General features: G+C 36.3%; 2 protein-coding genes and 1 long non-coding RNA gene across 3 annotated transcripts; 2 read left to right on the top strand and 1 right to left on the bottom strand.

Moving 5' to 3' along the window:
- The first annotated feature begins 4,797 nt into the window (after nt 1–4,797).
- Nucleotides 4,798–5,418, top strand: LOC110677829. The gene is made up of 3 exons (XR_002501219.1): nt 4,798–4,947; nt 5,043–5,182; nt 5,312–5,418. It is a non-coding gene; the product is annotated as an uncharacterized LOC110677829 (long non-coding RNA).
- A 3,335-nt stretch (nt 5,419–8,753) lies between these two features.
- LOC5580148 (larval cuticle protein 1) lies at nt 8,754–9,605 on the top strand. The gene is made up of 2 exons (XM_001655238.2): nt 8,754–8,970; nt 9,147–9,605. The coding sequence occupies exons 1-2, from the start codon at nt 8,789–8,791 to the stop codon at nt 9,358–9,360; spliced, it is 396 nt and encodes a 131-aa protein (XP_001655288.2). The 5' UTR covers nt 8,754–8,788; the 3' UTR covers nt 9,361–9,605.
- A 6,728-nt stretch (nt 9,606–16,333) lies between these two features.
- On the bottom strand, nt 16,334–24,692 carry LOC5580149 (endocuticle structural glycoprotein SgAbd-5). Its single transcript, XM_001655239.2, has 2 exons — nt 24,405–24,692; nt 16,334–16,836 (listed from the first exon to the last, which is right to left on the bottom strand). Exons 1-2 carry the CDS (start codon nt 24,572–24,574, stop codon nt 16,596–16,598), a joined length of 411 nt encoding a protein of 136 aa, XP_001655289.1. The 5' UTR covers nt 24,575–24,692; the 3' UTR covers nt 16,334–16,595.
- Between the last annotated feature and the right edge of the window lie 983 nt (nt 24,693–25,675).

Raw genomic sequence — 25,675 nt, 5'->3', positions numbered from 1 at the left:
TCATGTTTCGGTGTTAGTGGGACGGGCGCGTCTGCGAATGGTTACACTATCCAGTTGGTTCAGGTTACTTGAAGGCTAATCACATTTTTGCAGAGTTGAGGATTTGATATACGATGTATATAATTTAATGTATTATAAATAGTGTAACTTGTAAATCATCACGATATTCTATTTTGAATTAAATTAAATAAGTTTTCAAATAAGGGGCCTTCCTTAGCCTTAAAGTGGTTAGAGTCCGCGGCTACTAAGCAAAGCCATGCTGAAGGTGTCTGGGTTCGATTCCCGGTCGGTCCAGGATCTTTTCGTAATGAAAATTTCCTTGACTTCCCTGGGCATAGGGTATCAGCGTACCTGCCACACGATATACGAAAGCGAAAATGGCAACATTGACAAAGGAAGCTCTCAGTTAATAACTGTGGAAGTGCTCATAAGAACACTAAGCTAAGAAGCAGGCTCTTTCCCAGTGAGGACGTAATGCCATGATGAAGAAGAAGTTTTCAAATAACGATAGCTATTTGTTTTTAGTTAACGATAACGATAGTTTTCCGATAAAACTGATGCTTGAGAGTCAACAAGGTGTTTGTCTCGCTTTTGATCAAGATGACACAGAATTTAGAGAGCTTAAGCCGCAGTGGAGAGTGAGGGGAGAAAACATCAAATCAGTACGATTGGTGAGAGTTTATGACGACGTTCAATATCAATTATGTTTTTGTGAATTAACGATACTTTACACCAAAAAAATACATTCATGATGGACTGAAACGACTTTAAATATGCATTTGATTTTAAAATTCTTGATTTTAAATTGGTGCACTAGTGGTCTAAATTAAAATTGCGAACGCTTTCAAATTGCATAAGTATTTGAGCTTTTTCGCAATTTGTTAGTAATAATTTGTTTTCAATGCCGGAATTGGCCTATCAGGTTTTTTTTTTAATTTGAGATAATTTTCAAAGGGCATAGAGCTAGGGCCCAATTGGAAATTTGAATTTTCTAAATCACTATTTCTGAAAAAAAAATTTGTTGATTTTTTTAAATTTTCAGATCTTGCCATATAATTTTGATAGCAGCATAGCGAGCGCGTTGAAATTGCCTTCTCCTCACGTTTTTAAGACGGATCAAGAGCTTGAGATCATCGTCTATAATCACGGAACTGGCTTCGACAATGGAATGTGTTGAAGTTTCGAGAACATTGTCAATATTAAGTTTTCTTTGCAAATAAATGTTAGCATGAAGATTACTGTCGATATATGTATCATATGTATTCCAATCGACTCGTTAATAATTTAAAGCGGAGCTGATAGGATTGAGAATCGCTTCGGATATTTGAAATGTAACAAAGACGTGATCGGAATCAAAATCAGCGTGAGTAACCAGTTGGCTACAACGGTGACTAAAGATGGTTAAGATCAAATCAATCGAAGGGTTTCTAGAAGAGGAAGAACAGTTAGAGTTATCAGGGTATTGAATTGAGAAATATCCTGAGGAGCACTTTGCGAATTATTCTATGAGCGATGTTTGGCACTAAAATCACCAAGACAAAAGATTTTGACTTATTGTGAGTCAATTTACGCAAATCAGTTTTCAGGAAATTGCCTTGACTTGTACTGGGAAACATTGAAAAGGCAAATAGGCAGCTATGAAAGTATATATACCAAACGGTGTTTCAACAGAAACACCCATAATCTCAAAAGCTTTAGTTTTAAATGACGAAAATCGTTGATGTTTTATACGCCTATGAATGATGCTTGCAACTCCACCACATGCTCCATCCAGTCAATTATTACGATAAACAAAAAAGTTTGGATCTTGTCTTGGGGTAGAGTAGGCTATCGCGATTAGATATAGTTTGCATTATTTAAATAATTTCTCGAGGAAATCGCGGTTTGGCTAATTGAGCGTCGTATTTTACTGAATTCTCTTCGAACGATGTAACATAAATAGGTAAGGATCTCGCTGAATAGCATTATCCACCAAACTTGCAGAAAGAATATGGAACTCTGGGGAACCTTGGTCAGCAGAAGCATTTCTTGCGTTGCTCGGAGCACTGGAAAGCATGTCATCATTTCAATAGAAATGATTGCGCCTTGTAGCGTTCATTTCAGTAGGAGCTTCGTTGTTCGTTGCTTCAGTCATTTGAATACCTTGCGTGCTAGTTCTGGATCTAATTTGGTCGTTTCCTAGTATACTCGACTTCATAGTGGAGATCTCCCAGTCGAAAGGCGGAATCCAAATATCCGTACGAGAATTCCCGGAAATAAAGTATACTTGCTGACCCGGATCGAATTCACGAAATGATGGCTTGATGTTTGTCCCTTGCTGCGCAGTGATCTTTCGATGGATGTACTCGTTCTTCAACAGATCTAGACGGATTCTGATATTCCGCCCGATGAATAACTTGGATGGTGATTCACCTTTGGTTGCGTGAGAAGCAAGCCGGTACAGCTGGAGAAATATGTTCAGGTCAGAATGCAATGTATAGGCAGTTGTTCCCATAGCTTTCAAAACGCATATCATATCATACCATTTATTGCTGATTGGTATAAAGCCGACAGCATGTGAAACTCTACTTTTCTGCAAAAAGTTCTTAAATTCCACAGCGTTAAACTGTGGCCCATTATTCGTATTTGTGGCCTTCATTTCCAATCACTTTCTGTATGCATTGACATTGATGAGCAACATAGAGTCTGCGTAATCTATGTGTACTCTTTCCCAGGGACATTTGTTTTCACGATTTCCGGCTAGTAAACTAAGTAACTAAGTCGAGTCTAGTACACGACACTGAAGACGGCCTTACAGTTGAGGTCGAAATACGCGTATCTGTCAAAGGATACAAACTCTAGTGGAATTAAATGGTATAGTACTAAATTCGGTTCTTTTCACCTTGTATTTTGCTGTGTGCGTTTGAAATGCAAATATCAAACGCGGGAACACCAAACGCGGTAAGATTTTCAACAAGGAAGGCGAAGTCAAAGATTGATTGTCATTGCTAGGATGGCGGTGATATGGACTTTAATTGCTAAGTATCCTTTGGTTACTTTGTGTGACCGCATTTGAAGCCCAGTTAGAATTGATTTGCACGTCAAACGCAAACAGCAATACATTTCTAAATGAGGATTTTGCTCAGAGAGTTTGAATGCGTAAAAGAGGTATGTGATATCAATATTGTTTGAGTTCCATTTACAGCTTGGTTGAGATTTATTAACACTGAAATTAGAAATAGGCAACAAAAAGCTTCAATAGACAATGACAAAACTATAAGAAAATTTTAACTGATTTTCATAAACTTACATGTACAGAAGAGTCTGTACTACCTGTACTAGTTTTCAAAAACGATGTTCAGATCTTTTCAAATGTTAGCAGTGAATCAATTGTCAACCAACACGCAGCAACAAAGACATTATCCTCTCCTATTCGTGTTGCAACAATCTTATTCCGCAACAACAGTTTATCACAACCTGAACTGAACATGACAATGATCGCTCACCGCGTGAGTAGCGACTTCCTAGGCCTGAAAATTTTGAGAACTTTCACCGTGTTGGTAAACATTGCAACATCATCAAATTTGTGTTTAAAATAACTGATTAATCACAAGTTAAAAAGGTTGCAACAATGCGCTTAAGTATTGTAATAATTACAACCATGTTATAGTAGAGTGATGCAAATTTTGAAATTTTGGCTCCCCTATGCTCTTGATCGATTTTTTTATGGTAAACAGCATCCTCCCAAAGTTTGAAGTGATTCGGAAGAAATTTGACTGTGCACACGTCATTTGAAGTTCTTGTGGATATTACTATAGAAGACGCCAAACTTTTGTGTTCAGCCCTCTATCTCGTCGTCATAATATTTTATGGAAAAGTGAACAAATTCTTCTCATTTGTAATCGTTTCAGCTACAACATTGCCCAAGACCACATTTCGATTGGACGTCAGGATAAATTGATATTCATAATCATAACGTGGGTTTGCATTTTGCATGCTTAACCAACTTCTCGGCAGGCAACAGTGGTGCTCCTGGCGGGTAGAATAGATCAAAGTAATCCAGGCTACTATGTTCTACAGCAAAAGAACAGTATTGCTATGAGATTAATTGAATGATCATCTCAGCATGATTTAGACTTTGTCATCAATGATAACAAATTTTCCTTACGTCCAATCAAAATGTGATCTTCGTCAAACTTGTAGCAGGGAAGAATTCACACGAGAGTATGTTCACTTTTCCATAGATTATTATTACGTGCAGTTAGAGAACTGAACACAAAAGGTTTGCTTTTTCCATAGTAATTTCCGTATAAACTTGAAATGGCGTGTGCACAACCAGATTATTTCCAAATCACTTCAAATTGTTGGAGAATGATTTTTATGATAATTGACATTGTTTAAGCATAGGGGAGCAAAAACTTCAAAATTTGCATCAGTTTAATGTTATAGTCTTCTACAAATTTTGTTAGTTATTGTAGCAACTAATTTCGACATTCTGAGCTCAATTGAACGCAATCTACTATTCTCCTGAACAGTGGATCATATGCTAACTGAAAACCCCCATACAAACTTCAATGCAAATGCGCCAGCTCATGGAATGACCGAATGAACTAAAACTTTCAGAGGATCTAAAGGGTAAACCTGGAAGGTGCATCATGGAATTCCACAACTTCATTTTCTCATGGAATCAAAGCAGCTCAATTGATTCAAATTGATCATTCTATTGCTGAACCTCTCAACCTTAACCCATTTCGCGAAATAATGTGCAAAGTATAAAAACTCTTGCCTCGTGATTAACTGTGAGCATTCCATCGCAAGTATCAAGTGTGAAAGCATGAAAACCATTAAACTTATCATATATTGTTGCATCTATGTTCTCCCAGTTTGCTCAACTCATCAACGAACAACCATGGTAGCAGAAGCAATCACTGACTATCGTGATTTCCTCATCAATTTAACGGAAAGCAGGTAAGCACGTGGGTGATACAAACCATTCAGATACAAAAGGAAAATTGCGCGCAATAAAGTTGAACCCTAATCCGTACCCATCTGCAACCGGTTAGCGTACCTCTTCGCATACTTGAACACACCATTACACCGCACATCATTGGCTCCAATCAGCTAAAGCTCACCGGCCGTTATGTTTTCCTTGCACCAACCGAGAACAACCTTTACTTCGTTGGATTTGAGAACGTGATAAACGGTGAGTACAATCGGAACAAAATTTGTTGGATATTTTCAGAAGCTTTTGAAGGGTGAAAAAGCTCTCGTGTAATTTCCTTTAACTTGCATTCAAACTTTAATGCAATTGTATGTTATGCGTACTTTGCAGCAGCCGATGCCATCGACATCATAAGTGATTTGATTCTGACAAGATCTGTTACGAGTATCTACATGATAAAACGAAAGAATGAATCAAATATTTGTAATTAGTTTGAATTGATGTACCTATTATCAAATATTATTAGAATTATTAAATTTATCAAAAGATAGAACTAAGGAAACTTATATGTATTTTGATGACAATCCACAGACTCCATCCATTAAGTACAATGACCTCATCTCGATTGCATCCCCTTTTGGTGCGCACTCTGTTGCAGTCACCAGAATTAAGTTGTTAAACAATGTCCTCACTGCGAGTATAATATATTCAAATTTCTAGACGAGCGTAATTTGTATTCCGAATGTCCATCTTGCAAACGCGCGCGCGCACCTAGATTGAGTTATCACACCGTTTCATCGCTGTTGGTGAATGTTCTTGAGAAATCCCGCGAAAATATTAACGTTTCATCTTCAAGGGGTTGCGCGCTCATGCGCGTAGCCAGTGGAGAGCACACTTGCCCACCCCTGATCGATGAAAAAACTACACTTTTAGGTACTCTTCCAGAAATTCCTCTAGAAATCCTTCTTGATGCTCTTCCAGTTAAAACAACAGCGTCAATTATAGTAGTTCCTCCAATCATTACACAAACTTACACAAACTTTTCCAGGGATTTCGTCAAATATTTTTTAACGAATTCATTTAGAAAATCCTGCAGAATAGTAGAAATGCGATTGATTGTTTTCATTTGCAATTAACCTATTTGTTTATGTAGTTTACATATTAACAGAAAACACTTGATCAATAATATTAAAATAATATCTAATTTAATGTTACTTAAGAAACAACTTTCCTTGACTTCCCTACCTACCACACGATACACAAATGCGAAAATGGCAACTTAGGCAAGGCAGCTCTCAGTGAGTTAATAACTGTTGAAGTGCTCATAAGAACACTAAGTTGAGAAGCCGGCTCTGTCCTAGTGGAGACGTCAATGCCAAGAATAAGAAAAAAATACAGTCAACTCTTCATAACTCGATATGGTAGGGGCCATCAAGTTAGGAAGGTGAAGAGTTAAACAACATAAAACCATTGCGACTGTAATCCAAGTGTTCATCGAGGTAGCCATGAAAATAAACTTCTACTATGGTTCTCTAACTCGATATCGAGATACAAAGTCGAGTAGGGGAGAGTTGACTGTAATATCCTTGGAATATCTTCCAAAATGTTTTGTTGGCTTCTTCTAGGAAGTTTGATGAATACCTCACGTAATTGGAATTTCACCCTGCATATTATTCTCAGCAATACACTCGAGTATTCTTAAAGAATGGGGCTCTGTATAAAAATCTTCCTTTCTCTTTCTTTCCTCCGTGAAACTTGTAAACAACAAGGCCAGTAAAAGTCAAAACCCCATGCAAATTCAAAACAGTGCAGAGCCTAATTCTAGAAAAGTATCCCGGTGGTGGTAGGTCATTTGGCATAAAGTCGTTTGGCGTAAAGCCGTTTGGCATAAAGCCGTTTGGCATGAAGTAGTTTGGCATAATGGTCATTTTATAAAAAGTCGTTTGACATAATGGTCTTTTAGTATGAAGGTCATTTGGCATAATAGTTGTTTGGCATAATGAGTCTGAAACTAAGTATTAAGATGATATTCGTTTTTACGTTTCTATTGAATCCCTATGACGTTTTAGGCAATCACTTTTATTTTGCAAACGCATGATCACTTTTTGAGATATGCTGAAAAAAATATTATTTCAATCACACATTTTCCCTTCTCTCTATAATAGACGGTGTTTTTGACTTACTCTTCCAAAATTAAAATTAATATTGAATCGTTCAAAAATTTTGTGTCAAATATTTTCTTTTAAAAATGTGTTGTTCACTGAGAAGATTTTTTTTATGCCTTAAACATTTCAAAGGATAAATAATCTGCTCTCGTATGAAGGCTATTTTTGCATTATAAAATTTTCCCTTTTTTACTAAGTAATTTTCATCAAGTATTACGTCCCAACTGGGACAAATCTTAGTGTGTGACTGTTCTCCACACAGTACAGTGGGATTCCATTTTTGGCATGCTCCATTTTGGCACCCCCGGATTTTGGCAACAAAATGGATCTGTTTTTAGCAATATTTTTGAACACAATTAAATTTGGAAATTTTGAAAATTTTATTGTGTCTGTTGCTTTGATCATTTGAATTGTGGGTCAACTACATACCGACTGCATTTCAAAGCCCCATTTTCGTTGATATGCCCCCAAATTCCACGAACTACTGAGGGCTCTCGTACGCGTCTATTAACTTCGGGATGATCATTTTTAATGCATTCACAGTGACCAGCCCACTTAAGTCTGCCAGTGGGTGACACACTGAATAAAACCACTTTACTTTAGATTTGTTTGTAAAAACACCGTTAAAAATAGTCAAGATGCAATTCAAACTACACTTTTTTTCTCAATAATATAATTGACACGTGCTGTAAATACTATAGAGAGTGTTAAAACTTCAAGTCTGAGGTATTGTTCCATATTTGTTAGAGATTCTGTAAGACGTTAGATTTTTTATGAAAAGATGCCATTAGTGGCACTTTTAGAAAAACACGTCAATGGAAGCTTTGATAATATTTTAGAGGTAGTTTTAAATGAACTTGAAATCCTTATATGATCTAACGTTCAGATACAATATGAAACCTATGATGCTCTCGTGTGTCTAACTAGCCAGGGCGAAATTGACGGTCAATGGAACCGTAATTAATTTTCGTAATTATTCCAATCTTACATTTTTGAAGCCGTTAAAAATGGATCCGTTACTCAGCCTGAACATTGAACTATAACGGGTTTGCTGCACTTGGCTCGTTGTAAAAAAAATAGTGTAGATATCATTCATTGCTTAAGGCGAAGACGAATCGAAGCCAAACCTCGAATTTTCAAGAGCATAACTATAAAGAACCTGAAAACCTGAATATTGATAGATTGGTGTCCACCAACGCTGAAAATTTGATCGATTGGACACCACCAGCGAGTGACCAAACCAATGTGCAAAATTTTCAACACAAACGGTTGTCTGGTTCTCTATATTTGTGCTCTTGAAATTTCGGGGTTTGGCTTTGATGCATTTTAACTTTAACGTTCCATGCAAAAAGGGTGCAGCGGGTATGTAAAATAATCGATTCTGCATGAAACTCATGAATAAAGTTTAAACGTCGTCCACTACCGACCACTACCATCCCCTGATGAAAACACTGGCTACGCCCATGAGCGTGCTGCTGCCTTCTTGGGTAGGATCATCCGTTGAAGCGAATTTTCGAAAAATGTGCCTGCCATTCCTAACGAAACACGCAAACGGCACCCATTATGGAAGTTTTGCTATATTTTTGAGATCCGGCAATTAGATTTTTCATGCAAGGAAGACTATAAAAGATGAGATTCTACAGCTTGGGTAGTACATTTCACATTCGCTGTATTTGAGATAGAGTCTAGTATCTGATCAGTGATGAAAACTCTCTGTACGACATTGATTATCGTTAGTCTTTTGGCTAACTTCTCAAAATCAGTACCCCTGAAAAGAGATGACCGCAGGAGGATACCTAGTGCTGAAACAAGCTCCATTCCTTCGGACGTTCAACTCGTAAGCTTCGAGAATGACCACAACTCTCCGGACAGCTACCAGTTCAAGTAAGTCTACCGCTAATTAATTAATCTTCCCATCGCCACCACCGAATTGACGGGAATTAGCCGCAAAGTGGAATTAGTTGTTCACGTTCCTAAAAATTCAACCGTGTCATGGCTTGTTATTTTATATTATTCGACATCATCTTCTGCCAATTATTATTTAAATCGTCTTCCTAAAGCTACGCACTAAGCGATGATCAAACACGTGACGAGGTCGGAACGCTCAAGGACGGCAAAGATGAGGACGGCAACGATGTGCGCTTCTTCGTAGTTCGAGGGTCATACTCGTTCACTGGTGACGACGGTCAAACCTACTGGGTGCACTATACGGCCGACGAGACCGGTTATCATCCCCAGGTTGGAACGGGCCCCGATCCGGGCAAGACATTCTAAAGGGTGCATGGATGGATTTTGAGTGTTGTTGACCATTGCATTAAAAATAAAATTTAGGGCCCTAGTCAAATTGAAGCAGATGTCAAAGCTGAAAAATCATTGTTCTCCGTAATAATCGATTATTTTGCAAATGAAACAACCCTGTTTTTTTTCGATTTGTTATGTATTACGGGAAAACTGCTTTTTAAAGTTTTGTCATTTGCTAAAGTTTTAAAAGGACTTAAAGTGAATTGTTAGAAAAATATTTAAAAAAATGTACAACTAATTCGTCAGTATGAAAATAAACCATTTCCTGTCTTGTTCTTCGAATCACGTTTTGGATTTGTGTTGTAGTTGCGGTACATTTCTTCACTTCACTCACAAAAAGCCAATTGAGCGACAAGGTATAAAGTAGTAGGTGTTTGAGTCAAACATTTTTTGAGAGACTAGAGTAAGATAAGGTACCTCGACAGCGTAACAAAAACAACATAAGCGTGTCTAAGAAACACATCATGTACATCTAGTAAATTTGAGGTTTCTAGAAATTTTGCAAGAAGAATGCCGCCAGTGAATCCTTTATAGATTTCTCAAGTCATTTTTTTCTGGCATTCCTTTTAGAGGATTCTTCCAGGAATTCTTGAAAAGATTTTATCCTGATATTCTTTCAGAGATTCCCCTAAAGACTCCTTCAAAGAATCATCCAAGAAGAACTATTAAGGGATCCTTGCTGAGATGTCTCTAAGTCTTTCTCCAAGGGTTACAGTAGAACAATTTTCTCAAGGATTACTCCAGATATTTCATTAGAATTTGCTCCAAGGATACATGAAGGAATATCCACAGGAAGTCCTCTTCAGCGCTCCATTGTTATCCAGGGATCGCTCAAGGGATTCCATCTGGAAGTTCTCCAAATATTCCACCAGGAATCCCTTCAAAGATTCTACCAGAAAATAATTCCCGTTTTTTTTTCAGGGATTCCTCCAGGAATTCCGTAGGAAATACCTCCTGGAAAATTGCTACGTGAATTACTCCAAGGAATTTTCCAGAGTTTCTCTTGGAAATTTCTACAGAAACTTGTTTTGGCCATCTAAAATTTACTGCATTTTACAAAACGACGTCCACCCATAAAATCATGGGAAACGTCCCTCCCCAACCTCGATTCCTCTAGGAAAATCCCTTCATGGATTCCTCTAGAAATTTATCCATCGATTCCTTCAAGGATTATCCAGGGATTTCTCCAGAAATATCTCTGCAGGGATTTCTCCAGGGATTCGTACCACATAATTTTCACAGTGATTCTTCCAGGGATTTCTCCGCAGATTACTCCAGGAATTTCCCCAAGGATTCCTACTGAGATGCCTCCAGGGATTCCTTCATCAATTCATCCAGGTAATCCCTTCATTGGTTAGCCCAGGTAACCTTTCATTGATTCATTCTGCAATTTTACCAGGTATTCCTTCAGAGATTCCTACAGGAATTTCTGTAGAGACTCCTCCAGGGATCTCCAGTGATTTCCCCGGAAATTTCTTCAAAAATTTTTTCAAGAATAACTCCAGAAAAATCTCCTCATGGGTTCCTCTGAAAATTGTTTAAGAGATTTTTTAAACCTAATGGAATCCTCCAGGGATTCTCCCAGAGATTATTCCAAGGATTTCTTCATATGATACAAACATTTCTCCATATTTTTTCAAGATGGATCTCTGAAAGTTACTCTAAGGATTTCTTCATGATTTTTCTATAGAAGTTTCTCCAGGGATGCCTCAAAAAATTTCTCACACGATTCCTCCAAGAATTGGTCCAGGGGCTTTTTAAAAGTTCAATTACTGGAAATCTTGGAGGAATCGCTGGAGGAACTCTTAGGGTAATTTCGGATTAAATCCTTCGAGGAATTCTTGAGGGAATCTCTAGAGAATTTGTACAAGAATTTTCGGAGGCCAATAATGAATCTCTGTAAAAACGTCTCGGTGAATTCCTGGATGATTACTTGGAAAAATCTTTGAAATAATTCATATAGAGACTATTTTGGAGATATCCCTATAATTCTTGAAAAAAATCTTGAAGTCTTATAGAATCTCTAAAGAAATCGCTGGAACAATTCCTGGAAGAATCTCGAGAGGTCGACTTGGGGAAATTACTGCAAGTATGCTTGGTGGAATTACTGCAGAAATATCTGGAACAATTCTTTGAGATTCTTGGATAAAGTCATTTTTTTGGTAGAGATTGTCTTGATGGCTTCCTTGGAGGAGTCTATGAAAATATTTCTGGAAGAAGCTTTATAAAAATATCAGAAGAAAAAAAGTTCCTGGAGATACCATTGGAGAAATTCCTAGAGGAATCCCAGTAAAGATAATACTGGAGGAATCTATGGAGAAATCACTGGAGAAACACCTCGAATAATATTTGGAAGAATACCTACATAGAGGAACACCTAACAAAATTCATGGAGGTATTCCTGAAGCCCTATCGGAACCGGTCTAAAAAATCTAATAAGGATCTAAAATTCACCTTAGAGGAATTTTCAGTGGAATCTCTGGCGAAATCCTTAGCGAAATTTCTGTAAAAATCGCTGTAATGATTACGGTAGATATTATTTTGGGGTAAATCCTGGTACAATACCTGGAGGAGTCTTGGAAGGATTTCCTGAAGACATCTCTGGCAGAGTGTCTGGAGAAATGGCTGATGAAAACATTGGAGATGTTTCGAGAGGTCTTAGGTTTTCCTAAAGAAGTTCCTAGAGTAATATATGAACTGAACTCATAATCACAATTGCGGTCAAAAGTTCCTATTCGTCAGTGATAAAACCTCATTTTCTTGGGTAGAGGTTCAAAACATGAAAAATGCCTTGTCGAATGGTATCTTTTTTTCTAATTTGGCCTAACGGAAACGGTTATGGGAATTCGAATGTAATAATGTTGGTGAGGCCAAGATAGCCGGTAAAAACGAAGCTTTTCAGCAAGACCAAGTTGAGGGACATGGGTTCGAATCCCATCGGTCGAGGATATTTTCAGGTTGAGAATATCATCGAGTTCTCAGATCATTGTACCTGTCACACGATATACACATGCAAAAATGTTCAATAGGCAAAAATAGCTCTTAGTAAATAACTGTAAAAGTTCTCATAGGTACACTAAGCTGAAGAGAAGGCTCTGTCCCGGTTGGGATGTAACGCTAGAAACAAAAAGAAGAATTTTATGTTAAATGTTCGGCATTGTGTATATCAAGATCTGGATGGAAAACCATGAATTTTGAGCCGACGCATGATGGGACTAAATGATGGTATGAAAATGTAATGTGGACCCTATCGAAACCAGTGACACACGGTGCTCCCCTGACCGTTATTATCAGAAAAAATCTCCATCAAATCTGTGCTCATTAGTCGTCTTCTATAGTTAAGCTGCATGCCTGGGCAAAATTTAAAAAAAAATCGTAGGGCCCGTTTTAAAGTTACCCCCCCTTTTGATTGTATAAGTTCACAAATTCAGAGGAAATTAAAATCAATTAAAAAAATGATTTTAGATAGTCTTTCAAAGTCATGGGTAATTTTTGACCTTTAATGCATAATGTGTCATTTTTATGTAACGTCACTCCTAGAGGTTGCTGAAAGCAGTTCTATCTCTTTTCTAGAATTTGCAATCCCGGGAACATTTCCCGGGAAATAAGATTTGAGAAAAAAATGTCTCTCCATAACTCGATGTCTATTTTAAAATATTTTTTATTTGGGGAAACGTGCTCTAATTCTTGTTTGGAGATGAAACAATACGTGCAAGTTGTAATACAAATAACATGAAAATAAAAAAAAAATGTCAGTCAAAATCATGTGATTTTTTGAGCATTTCGAAAAAAGTTTTCAAATATTGCAATTTAAGGGAAAACTTTCCGTTTTACAACCGTAATAATAGTTTGTAGAGTACAATCAACAAAATAATATTACTTTATTACAGAGGTGATCATTTATGTACATATTAGAAATACAGAAATTCGTTCCTTTGATTTTAAGATTTTTTTGTTTCGGTACATTCTATAACTCGAAAATTCTATGGTCCCTTGAATATCGAGTTATGGAGAGTCCCCAGTAAACACAAACTCGTATACGATAGCGCATAAGAGTACATATGTGGAGGCGATATACGTACATGCGCCATAAGGCTGCGTGCAAGATGTACGTATATCGCCTCCACATCTGTACTCTTATATCCCATCCTATACGATGGTATGTTTACTGGGTCTACTGTAATAACAGTGGAAATGCTCATTGAACACTAAGCCGAAAAGCAGGCTTTGTCCCAATGAGGATGAGAAGAAGATTATTATTAGCAATAAGTTCACTAGATAACTAGTTATAATTCGATAATGGTTTTTTGTTTTCCGAAATTAAATAGTTGTTGATAAAATGTCTATGTGGTCAGCGTTAAGTCATAGTGGACCAAGTGACATTTTTCATATTTTAAGAAAAATGGGCTTAAAGTCTAACGCTTTGTAATTTTTTAACTTGTTTAAATATTGGTTCAACATTTCTACACATCTTTTTGTTACTTTCAAATAATATAATGCGAAGTAATAATCATGAAAAATCATAATCCAAACCTCTGATAGAACGATTGTTTGATGGACTATGTGTACTTGGTCCACTCTGATTGAACTAAAGACCACCGTTCAGTGAGTTGGTTCACTCTATCTGAGCAATTTCTAGGAAAATAACAATCATGTAATGTCAAACTGGGTCAAACTGGGTGCATATATCTAAGATAAACAGATTATCAAGACCCTTCAACACCAGTATCGTAAATTCTTCAAGAATTCATATCGTCAATTCCGAAACCAGTGGCATTACGATAGCTTGAAAATTAAGATTTTGCAGGGTCAGGGCAATGAAGATCAGAAATATTCAAATATGCGTTCAGTCAGAGTGGACCAAGTGAAAATCTTGAGTATCGACCAAAATAACTGATCCAATAAGCAGGTTCTAGGACATTCCATAGATACACCATAGAACTACCATAAACTGCTATCGGACTCTGAAATCGACTCAAAAAAAGTAATAATCAATCAGTTTAATGCTTTTCAACACTTGGTCCGCTCTGTCTGCACAGAAATTTATGCAATTCCTGACCACCCATCCAAATATGGTAAATGGTCAAAAATAAAAATCAAATGCATTGAATTAGATAATATTTATGAATTTCTATTGATGGGATCCCGGGATTTTCCGGGAAATGGCAATTTTATTTCCAGTTTCCCGGGAAGTCGAATCCCGGGAAAATTTCAAACTCTACTCTTTTCGCTTTAAAGTTACAAAAACGACCCCAATGCACAAGGAAAGTTGAAAATGTCCTTTAAAAAATTCTCCATTCGAAATATTACCATTTCCTGAGAAAATAGAAGTTTTGTGCTGACTCAGATATTTGTTTTTCAAAATCTAAAAGTTTCCAGGTGAATAAATAACAAAAAACTTTATAGCTACGGTGGGAACATTAAGCCAATCAAAAGACTGGAATCTATCTTGCTAGATATTCATATTTTAACATCCTATATGTATCGGTCCATAATCGGCAATGTATCGCAAGTTGTAACAAGCTTAATAAATAGCAGCAGTGAGCGAGAGCCCCAAAGAGAGAGCGTTGATAAACTCAATTCTCTCGCTCATTTACCACTGGGGGAAAGTGTTTTATACAACTGACATGATGATCAATTCCTGAACATCTTGCAGCAATAGTACCCCCAGGTTTTGAGCTTGTTTAGATGGGTTGTATCATGCACTGTCCCCCGATAAAATCAGAGCTGTAGCAGACGATGTTCAATAGACTTTCATGATGTATTGCGGATAATGATTGTTTCAGAGGACGGTAAGTGAAATATGTTCTCAATTTTCTTAGAATGAAACCCCTACTTTAAAAGCATTTTCTAACCCTTCTCTCCTGAATACCTACAGTAGTTTATCAAATTCATCCTAAAATTCTTTTAACTTTGCTTAAAGGACCTGGATTAGATTCCTTCATAAATACCTCCACGGAATTCTTCAGAATAACCTCAAGAGTTTTCTCCTACAGAAAATCATTCAGGAATTATTAAACCATTCGATCACAATTTTCCCAAGAGATTTCTATAATTGCTCCTCAAGAGATCATGCAGATTTTTTTCTAAAGATTTCTGCAACAAGTCCTCCAAAATTCATCTAAAGTTTCTTGCAAAAACTATTCTTAGATTTCTTTAGGGATGTCGTTTAAAATTTTCCCAGAAATGGTTCCATGGATAACCGATCACTGTGTAACTTTACTATCTAAGGAAATATTTTTTAATAATATTTTTTAACAATCAGAAGGCTTGAGTCTTGGAAACATAATAAACGAAAGTTTTCAATCTAGGTATGTTTGTCAGCAAAAATAAAAGAAAAAGTCAAAAATTTTGTTTTAGTATTGAAAATAAGGGTGGCTAAGACTGTGTCACCTGCACCAATATTTAATTTCACTTTTGTTTAATTTCGGTTCCTTATTTCGTCACACACGTTGATTTCTTCCGGAGGATGGTGAATTCAATAACTCGTAATAATAATATTCAAGGGAATATAAGGGAATTTATTTTTTTTTTTTCTATAATATTTCCAGCAGTTTATTATGTTTCTAAGAATTTTGAATCGATTTCATGAATAATAAACGATTTATTTTTATTTGTGTTGTAAAACGGTACATAATACGGGGAGGCGAATACTGGTACAATGACAAATACCGGTACATCTACCCTATGTTTGAATACAACCAAACTTACATTTTGCATATAATAGATTTACCACTAAATTTCAAATATTTATTTTGCATTTGAAAATGCATTATTAATAGAAATGTTCCCATATTTAGAAGAACATTTTGAGTAAAACTATGTAAGTAGTTTAAAAATCAATCAGGACATCAGCTAGTTCTGGCCCAACCTAACCTCTAACGACGGTTTGTATGAAATTAAAGACAAGGAGAGTAGTTCTTTCTTGAATAATCCCCAAAACACATTTCATTCGACTTCTTTCTCCATCTTCATCTCGATCATCAGTTTATTTATTGCTACGAGAGAAAACACACTCGTTGCGCGTATACACTAGAACATATTATATTTACACTAGATCCTACGGTGTCTGAAACTAACCTATCCGAATAGGAAAATCTCGCATTCTATATCTCATTTGTTGTGGCTCAGCGGAGTATGTAGGCATTGACTTAGAATCAACTAAGGCTAGACTGTGGCGTCGACAATTAGGCTCGCTCCCCTCCGGATTACGCACCGTTGATGGGGGCATCTTGTCCCGCTTGGATACCTCCGGTTGGGCCAGTTCCCACCTTCGGGTGGTATCCGTTCTCGTCGGCGGTGTAGTTCACCCAGTAGGTCTGACCATCGGGACCAACGAACGAGTAGGATCCCTGGACGAACAGCACCTTGACGTCGTTACCATCGGCATCCTTCGAGTCCTTGTACGTGCCCACTTCGGAGCGGATTTGACCGTCACTCAGTTCATATCTAGGGTAAATGGGGGAATAAATGTGGCACATTACTAATAAGCATAGAAAAACCACCAAACACGCGGAATATATTAGACTTATATTTGCAGTTCATCTATTTCAAGACAGAAAGGGTCAGCATAACATTTAAACGAAGAAAGCATCGTTCTCAGCATGACTTTTTTTAATAATAAATTTCCTTGGCTTCTTTTCTCCCTAATTTTATTAATGAAATTTTAGTCATGAGCTAGTTCATCTTGGGACCAATGGCTTTATTTCCCTTAAAAGGAAGTCGTCACTATAACTTTTACGTCATAAAGTAATTATCTCGAGGATGAGATTAGATTCCGGGTCCTCGGAGTGAGAAGCGTTAGGTCCAACCAGTACCCAAGGCCCGTTTTCACAATAGTGGATCATTAATCCGGTATAACTACAATCACAGGTATTTTTCCTTCTTTTAAACATAGGCAATACTAGAGAGTTATCTACCGGTAAAGAAGGGGCTATCATTCAATTGAAAGATTTTCATATAAACATTGGCTGCACATTCTTTAGTAATGTTGTTTTCATGACATTACTCATGGCGACAAACTTGCTCATATTTAATAAACAAAATTCCTTTCTTTTTTATATATGCTTTTCTTAGAATTTACTTTTTGCATCCTAAAACTGGCATCAGTTTCTTAATGGACCTAGTGACCCGTTCGGCCTAGTGATCAATTCAGCCTAACATACTTCGGCCTAACGATCTTTGGCATAGCATACTTCGGCATAATCAGCCAGTACCATGAAATATAATTAAGAAGCTCTCATCTTGCTGAGTTTACCAAGATTTTTCATAACTTTGTATCATCCTTAATTATGTGTTGTAGTTTTGTGCTAACAGACACTGTTAAACCTGGTGAGTGCGAGGAGAAACAACAAATAGGATCCTTAACAACAAACTGATGCACAACCGGATTTCATTTGATTCCTATGTGAAAAGTTGGATCACATATGATCCCCTAATTGAGTTTAAACAAAATCGAACTGTTCTAGACCAACACACCATGTGTGTCATTTTCACGCATCCTGAAAAATCTATTTTTAACGCACAGAGATGCTTAGTATTGCGAAGTTTTTTTTTGTGTCATATAGCTTACAAAACAGAAGAAGGAATCCATATTTGAATTTAAAACTTACATTAAATTTTAAATAGTATTGAGCAGAAACTTGTTAAACATTTAACCAAAGACAAATCAAAGACCTTCATGCCCCTTGCAGTTGCCCAAAATTTTATGGCTCATGAGGTAATCTAGAATGCCGTGTAAAGTGTACTGCGATCTGTCAAGCTTGGGTACCTTTTGCACTACCGAGGGACCAAATGCAGTACTAGAAGTGGTACCCAATCTGAGCCCGAGTGTGACGGACCTGATTCAATCGTAGTGCATACGCAGAAAGTAGTAGATTTTGCACAGGGCTGGGAATGGTAATAGCAGTAGGCTTGAATTTCGTGAAAATCACGTGGCACTCTTACTACAGTAGATAAAAATTTGTGAAAGTCATCAAGTAGTCTATTTTGGGTGCATGACTTTTTTAAACCAGGAGTGTCGTTGAAGGCTGTAAATGCGGGAAATAGAACATTTTTCTACAGTAGTCTTGAGTTGCCCTTAGCAACGGAGGTTTTGGTACTCTCAAGGCATTTTGTTTACAACAGCGATAGGCGTGAGTTTCACTGGCTTTGCTGACTGTGATTTGCTACGCTTGTCTACTGTAGTGTGAATTTCATAATTTTTCCCAATCCAGATTTTGCATTTTATGTAATACTGAGTAGAAACAAAAAAAAATAATCTTAGCACAAACATAATAATAAATAAAGCAAGCCTTTCTTGTTTTCAAAGTCCGGATTCAAAATAATTAAATAATCAAATTACAAACACTGAAACAATAACTGCAATCGATCGATCGCCAGCTTTTCAGGTGAATTCTGACCTAACACTTCTCTCAGCCTCCATCTTCGTATCGCTTATGAGAGCGTCACTGAGTCGGTAGCCCCTCATTAAATAAGGATACATCAACAATTTCCTCAATCCTCAATCCGTAACGTGGGATAAACACGGGCGTGGCCGGGAATAGTTATATTCATGCTTTAAGTTATCTTGTTCAAGATTGGATCAAGGTTTACTCCCCACGATGTTGTCATTTTCATAGCCTACTACTAGTATCCAATATACGGAGTATACCTTAATTACGGTTACACTAAAGCTAACCTTGAAAAATAAGAAGAAGAAATCATTCCAGGAGCAGATTTTTCAGCATTTGTTAAAATACACACCTGATGCGTTGGTCCAGAAAAGCTCGATTAACTTCGTTTAAGTGTGTGTATGGTATTCAAAAAAAACATGAAAGTATCATGTAACTAATTTCTTCCAGAATAAGTCGGAAAAACTTGAAATCATGCCCAATAAACTTCAATTTGAATTAAATTTTGCACATGTTTTCAGTAAAGTAGAATAAGAGTTTTCCATAGATAAATTGATTATTGTTACTCTAGAATAACTTTTCTGCTTCTTCTTCATCATCTTCTTCTTCTTCTCCTTCTTATTCTTGGCATTATCGTCCCCATTAGGGCAGAGCCTGCTTCTCAGTGTAGTGTTCTTATGTTATTAACTGAGAGTTTTCTTTGCCAAAGGTGCCATTTTTCGCATTCGTATATCGTGTGGTAGGTACGATGATACTCTATGCCCAGGGAAGTCAAGGAAATTTCCATTACGAAAAGATCCTGGACCGACCGGGATTCGAACCCAGACACCTTCAGGATGGCTTTGCTTTGTAGCCGCGGACTCTAACCACTCGGCTGAGGAAAGCCCCCAAGAATAACTTTTAGAAATGGCCAATGAGTTTTCGAATGCGTGATTTTTTAAAAATCTATCTCCGAAGCCTTTGAATCCAGATAAAAACTTCTATGAAGAAGTTGTAGTAAGTCGTACGGGTAACAAGAAAAAAAATCTCAGATAAAAATATTTAATGTATAAGAACCTCGTTTTGTGATGGAGACTTTTATAATAAAAATATTTGCTTAGAACAACTTTTGTTCCATTTCCAAAATTGGTACATTTAGATGATAAAGGAAGAATCTTTAAATTTTTCTGAATCATAATGATTATTACCATCACATCTCTGGAAGTAACCATTTTCGACTTATTTCAAGTTTGATACAAAAAATGCTTGACGAAACAATAAAATAAGCCAGTTTTATTTCTTAATCGCAATTCTTCATAAAGAATAAAAGGGTAATATTCACTACATCTTTTCCATAGTAGGTTTTCTTCTAGGATCAACTAGTTGGCGTTAAGCCAGAGGGAACCAAGTACAAAACTAGGGAAAATTGGATTACTCTTTCATTGGATGCGAAATTACCTGACCTTCATTTTACTTTGATCAGATTTGATGAATGCTGTAAACTTTGAGAGATATGTAATAAATTTACTTTGGATGATCAATAAAAATCGATAAAAGTATGCAGTCAGAGTGGACCAAGTGCTTATCACTATAATAGCGAAAATGATCAGCGTACCGTAATCCAGGGTATCATTGATCAGCGGGGTAACATTGATCGGAACGACTCATCTCGTAATAAGTTGATATCGTCATTTATTGATGAAACATTCCCAAAGCATGAATGTTTCTTCTATTTCTTATACTTATAAGCTATTAAAAAATAAGATTTTTGCAAATATTGCGTTAACTTTATGCGTAAATTTGTCAAGTTTATGAATCAATGATTTCAATGGTTAAGGATGACACTACCAAAGATTCATGTCTCACATAAGTTCTGCAAGCGATATGAGCAAGGAAAATACGGTTCTCACTAAAAATGGCATCGCCAAAAACGATTCCGTTGTCAAAAATTTTATAAGTATGTTCAATTAGGCAACATTAACGAATTACTATTAAGAATGTAGAATTCCCTTAGGGAATTGCCTACCTTTAGGCGTATTCCGCTTCTCGAGGTGTTTTTAATTTCAAAATAACTCAAAAACTAAATGAGATGTAAGCGTTTCGACATCATATTCGGCTTCAGAGGCCATGATTTACGTAAGTAACGACATTTTCAATATTACCGAACGTTGTTTACATGGGTGATCAATGTTACCCCATATCAGCTAAATGAAAATATCACATACAACATTTTTGTAAACATACTTAAATCTTTCAAAAAACAAACTACAGTATATAGTCACGAGCTATGGGTGGCAGTACTTGTTTTAAAAATATAAAACTCACATCATTTACATTTTTGGATGAAATATTCAAGAAATATCCTAAAAACTGATCAATGTTACACCGGATTACGGTACCAAGGAATGCGAGGAAATGAAAAACATTTCAAGAGATTTGTCAGATTTTTCGACATCGAATGATTCTTCTACTCATTCGTCAATAGAAGTTCATAAATATTACCGTAATTCGGGGTGTAGTTGATCAGCGGGGAGAAGTTGATCATTCCTGTACCCACATGTATAGACTGTAATAAGAGCTATGACACGATTTCAATTATCACAATTTCTGAGTTGTGGCATTACCTGATAGCTACTCTTGATTTTCATACATTCGGTTTGGCATTCAAGGTAATTATTTCATGGAAAAACAGATTTTTTAGGAAATGTTTTATGAACTGTTATGAAAAGAAGGGTTCTTCTCCAAACAATCGACTTTTTCCACTGCTATACAAAGCTACACTTTTAATAAACTGTTCCATACATTCCAGATATGTTTTATGCACCCAGTTTCGAATTTGTATTGAGGATACAAATTCTTTTTTTTTTAAGAAAAAATTATCTTTTTGCAAGAGGGTTGCTAATTTCTAAGTAAATTGCCTACCTTTAGGCGTTTAATGTGGTGTAATCTGTAATTCACAACTTTCAATTAAAAAATTACATGATTTATCAATAGGTTGTAAGATTTTTAAGTCTTGATTCAGATTCAGAGACCCCAAATTTAGTGAATAGCATACTTCTTTATTTTAGAAAACCTATCGCAATAATTGATCAACTTCACCCCGGAATCAAAAACACCACTTTTTGATCTCCAAAAATTGTTATTGTTATTACGATAATAATTCGTCAAAATTTCGTTTATATAATTCGCTTAACATTCAACCAGTACAGGGATTAAAAATATTTGGATGCATCCCACTAGGAATCATAGCACAGAATCGCTCAAAAGTGATCAACTTCCCCCCAGTTTACGGTACTTAATTTGATGCATTTGATTTTTATTTTTGACCATTTACCATGTTTTAATGGGTGGTCAGAAATTACAACAACTTATGTGCGGACCAAGTGTTGAAAAGCAGTAAACTGATTGATTATTGCATTTTTTGAGTCGATTTCAGAGTCTGATAGAAGTTTATGGTGGTTCCATGGTGTCTGTATGGAACATCCTAGATCCCGCTTATTTGGACCACTGTATGTTGGTCGGTACTCAAGATTTTCACTTGATCCACTCTGGCTGAACGCATATTTGAATATTTCTGGTCTTCAATGCCCTGACCCTACAAAACCTTAATTTCCAAGCTATCGTAATACCTCTGATTTCGGGATTGATGATATGGATTGTTGAAGATTTTACGATACTGGTGTCTAAGGATCTTGATAATTTGTTTATCTTAGAGATATACAGGTAGTTTGACCATGTACGCAATCAATGATTGTTATTTTCCTAGAAATTGTTCAATCAGAGTGTACCAATTCACTGAACGGTGATCTTTAGTGCAGTCAGAGTGGACCAAGTACACATAGTCCGTCAAAAAATCGTTCTATCAGAGCTTTGGATTACGATTTTTCATGATTATCACTTCACATTATATTGTTTGAAAGTAACACAAAGATGTGTAGAAATATTGAACCAAAATTTTAACGAGTTAAAAAATTACAAAGGGTCAGACTTTAAGCCCATTTTTCTCAAAATATGAAAAATGTCACTTGGTCCACTCTGACTTAACGCCGACCAACTGTTTCGGAGCTAGCATTTTTCGAAGTGTGCGAAAACTCATAGGTGATTTTCAGAAGTTATGATGATCGATTTATCTATTCTACCATACCGAAAACATGGGAAAACTTTACTGCAAATTGAAATCTGTGACTGACCGATTTGACATGGAATTCATCATATCTGCCCTCAATATATCTTGAATAAACCAAACCTGCATAAAATTAGGGGTAATATGCAAAGTTTTTCTTTTCAAAATTTACTACCTATTTTTTGTTTCGTTAATACTCACTTTGATGGTTTAAAATTATAATCTACTAAAAATTCATAATTTTCAGAGATTTAAAATAAATTGTGCAATATGTTCGTGAAAACAAACAGTAAATATCAATTTGAAGTATGTGAAAACTTTGATCCTAATTAACTCTGCAACATCTGCAAAGTTCATAAGCATGTTGAATCTCATAAAAATGCAAACAAGTTATAGTTCATTTTTGGTCATGTTCTGTGCGGTAAATCATCGTCTTGAGAAGCGTCCAAATATCCAAATTACCTAATCTAATTTTATTTTTAGAGTTGTCTAGTTTTATAATTATTTATAATTGAATTGAATTTTATTCTCTTCTGGGAGTGCTAAACCTAAGATGGTATATATCATTGACCAAAAATATACAGTCAAATCCAAAAATTTTAAATTTTCGTGTGAAGATGAAACTTCTAGAATAGCAGTTTTGTTTTTAAATTTTTGAACAGTTTTGTTTTCAAAAAATAAATATTTTAAATTTAGCTTTGAAATTGTTTTTCAATCAATAATCGTGTATGAAAATAGAGTTTTTGACAGCTTTTTCAAAACCTATATTTCTAGACTCCAGCTTTACACGATAAACGCTTCAGGGTTTTCAGTAATTCTTGGCAGCTTGCAAAACATTTTTTTTTTATTTTGCAGTGATTTATGAAGAGAGGATATTTTTTGGAAGGGATTTCTTAAGAAAATATCATTATTTATATGGGCTGGTGTCAAATGTATTGAAATTCTAGGAAGTACCCTTGGAGAAAACATCCTTCTGAGGAATGAGTCGATCAAGGAATCATTAACATTTACAATTTTCTGCGTTAATCATTTTAATCGTAATGGTGATATAATGACAATATCAACGCTTGTGTCTGACGTACTGTTAATTATTTTTAAAATAATATTTTTTTTTTTTTTTTCAAAAATAATCAGACTACTTGAAGAACTAAAAGCCCCCAAACTTGACCGTTTCGTATAATAAAAAAAGATAATACGTAGTTTATTATATCCAGTACTGTATCCAGAGTTTTGAAATCACTTGCAAACAAGACTCATATACCGAACACTCCACTTCAAAAAATGTGTAGAACAATTCGTATGTTTGATCATTTTGACGTCGATTACCATGTTGTTTAGTCACATATTTTGATACTACACGATCTCACACGGCTTATACAATTTTCCTTAAATCCTTTTAATCAATATTGAGATGTATGTTATATTGCACTCTTTTGTAATTTGTTTTGAAATATTGTTTTTAGATTTTCAGTACTGCTCGTCACACAATTTATCACTTTCCGTTCCTTTTTTTGATCACTTACGTGAACTTGTAACCATCGAGCCCATTGTTTTCACTGTAGTATCGCACGGTTTGCACATCTTGCGCCGAAGATCTTGGGCCGGCATCAACCTGGGGAGCTGGTGCCCCCAAAACCGCACTAACTGCCACCAGCACTCCGAACACGCTAGCAAAGACCACAAATTTGTTCATCCTGACTTCTCGTAGATCTTCTCAATAGAACAGCCCCAGCGAATCCTGTTGCAAACTTTTCGACACCGTTAAGGACAAGTCCTACTATTCGAATGATGTCCCATCGGAGTCGGAAAAACGTTTATATACCGCCATCAAGCGCACCACGCCGCAAACAATAAACAAACCGCCTCTGAGAAGAGCCGAAAGAATAAACCGAAATCAAACTTCTGCCACCTTTTTTTGCTGTTGTTGCTTCTCCTTCACGCCGCCGCCGCCGCTGCGGGAGAAAACAAGCGCATCTCACGGCGACTCGCACACGCGGATTTGCCCCATCATTAGCTACCAACAAACCCCAACCAACGTCCACCGGTAGGTAGGTTCCTATAGTAAGAGCGTGAGCACACCCAAACACAGAGGTGCTTCTTCTAAATCTTGTTAAATGCTCAATAAGCGACGAACTTCATCGCACGAATCACATGCTGGTTAGTTGAGCGCGAGAAATTACAGCTGTTTGCTCAGTAATGCGGTGAGTATGGCACCACAATGATGAATATAAGAATTACTGATGAAGTTTTGAAAAAAGTGAGAACTATTATAAAAAAAATCCAAAAATTATGAAATCCCCTGACGATGATGGAATTTTTTACATCCTCACCAAGAAACATCCAGAAAGTGACTAATCATTCTTAGTTGATATGTTTAACAAATGTTTTCAGTTAGTATATTTCCTTGGCAAATGAAAAAATGCCAAGGTTGTACCAATTTTAAAACCAGACAAAAATCCTGTAGAAGCTTTAGCTATCGTCCAATCAGTTTACTTTCCTCCATCAGTAAACTGTTTGAAAAGGTTATTTTAAACAGAATGATGGTCCACATCAATGAAAATTCAATGTTTGCCAATGATCAGTTTAGATTCCGACATGGACCTTTTGCACGCAAGTTCGATTCGTTCCAACAAATCTGAAGGTTATTCTACTGGTCCTGCTCTTCTAGACGTAGACAAATCATTCGACAGTGTTTAGCATGAAGGCTGAATTGTTAAATTAAAAAAAAAATCCAACATACATTGTTAGAATAATCCAAAGTTATCTGTCAAATAGTACACTGTAGATTAATCAT

The sequence above is a fragment of the Aedes aegypti genome, chromosome 3, assembly GCF_002204515.2.
Source record: "Aedes aegypti strain LVP_AGWG chromosome 3, AaegL5.0 Primary Assembly, whole genome shotgun sequence".
Lineage (NCBI taxonomy): Eukaryota > Metazoa > Arthropoda > Insecta > Diptera > Culicidae > Aedes > Aedes aegypti.
The sequence above is the reverse complement of the archived record's forward strand: the minus strand, read 5'-3'. Positions and strand labels throughout refer to the sequence as shown.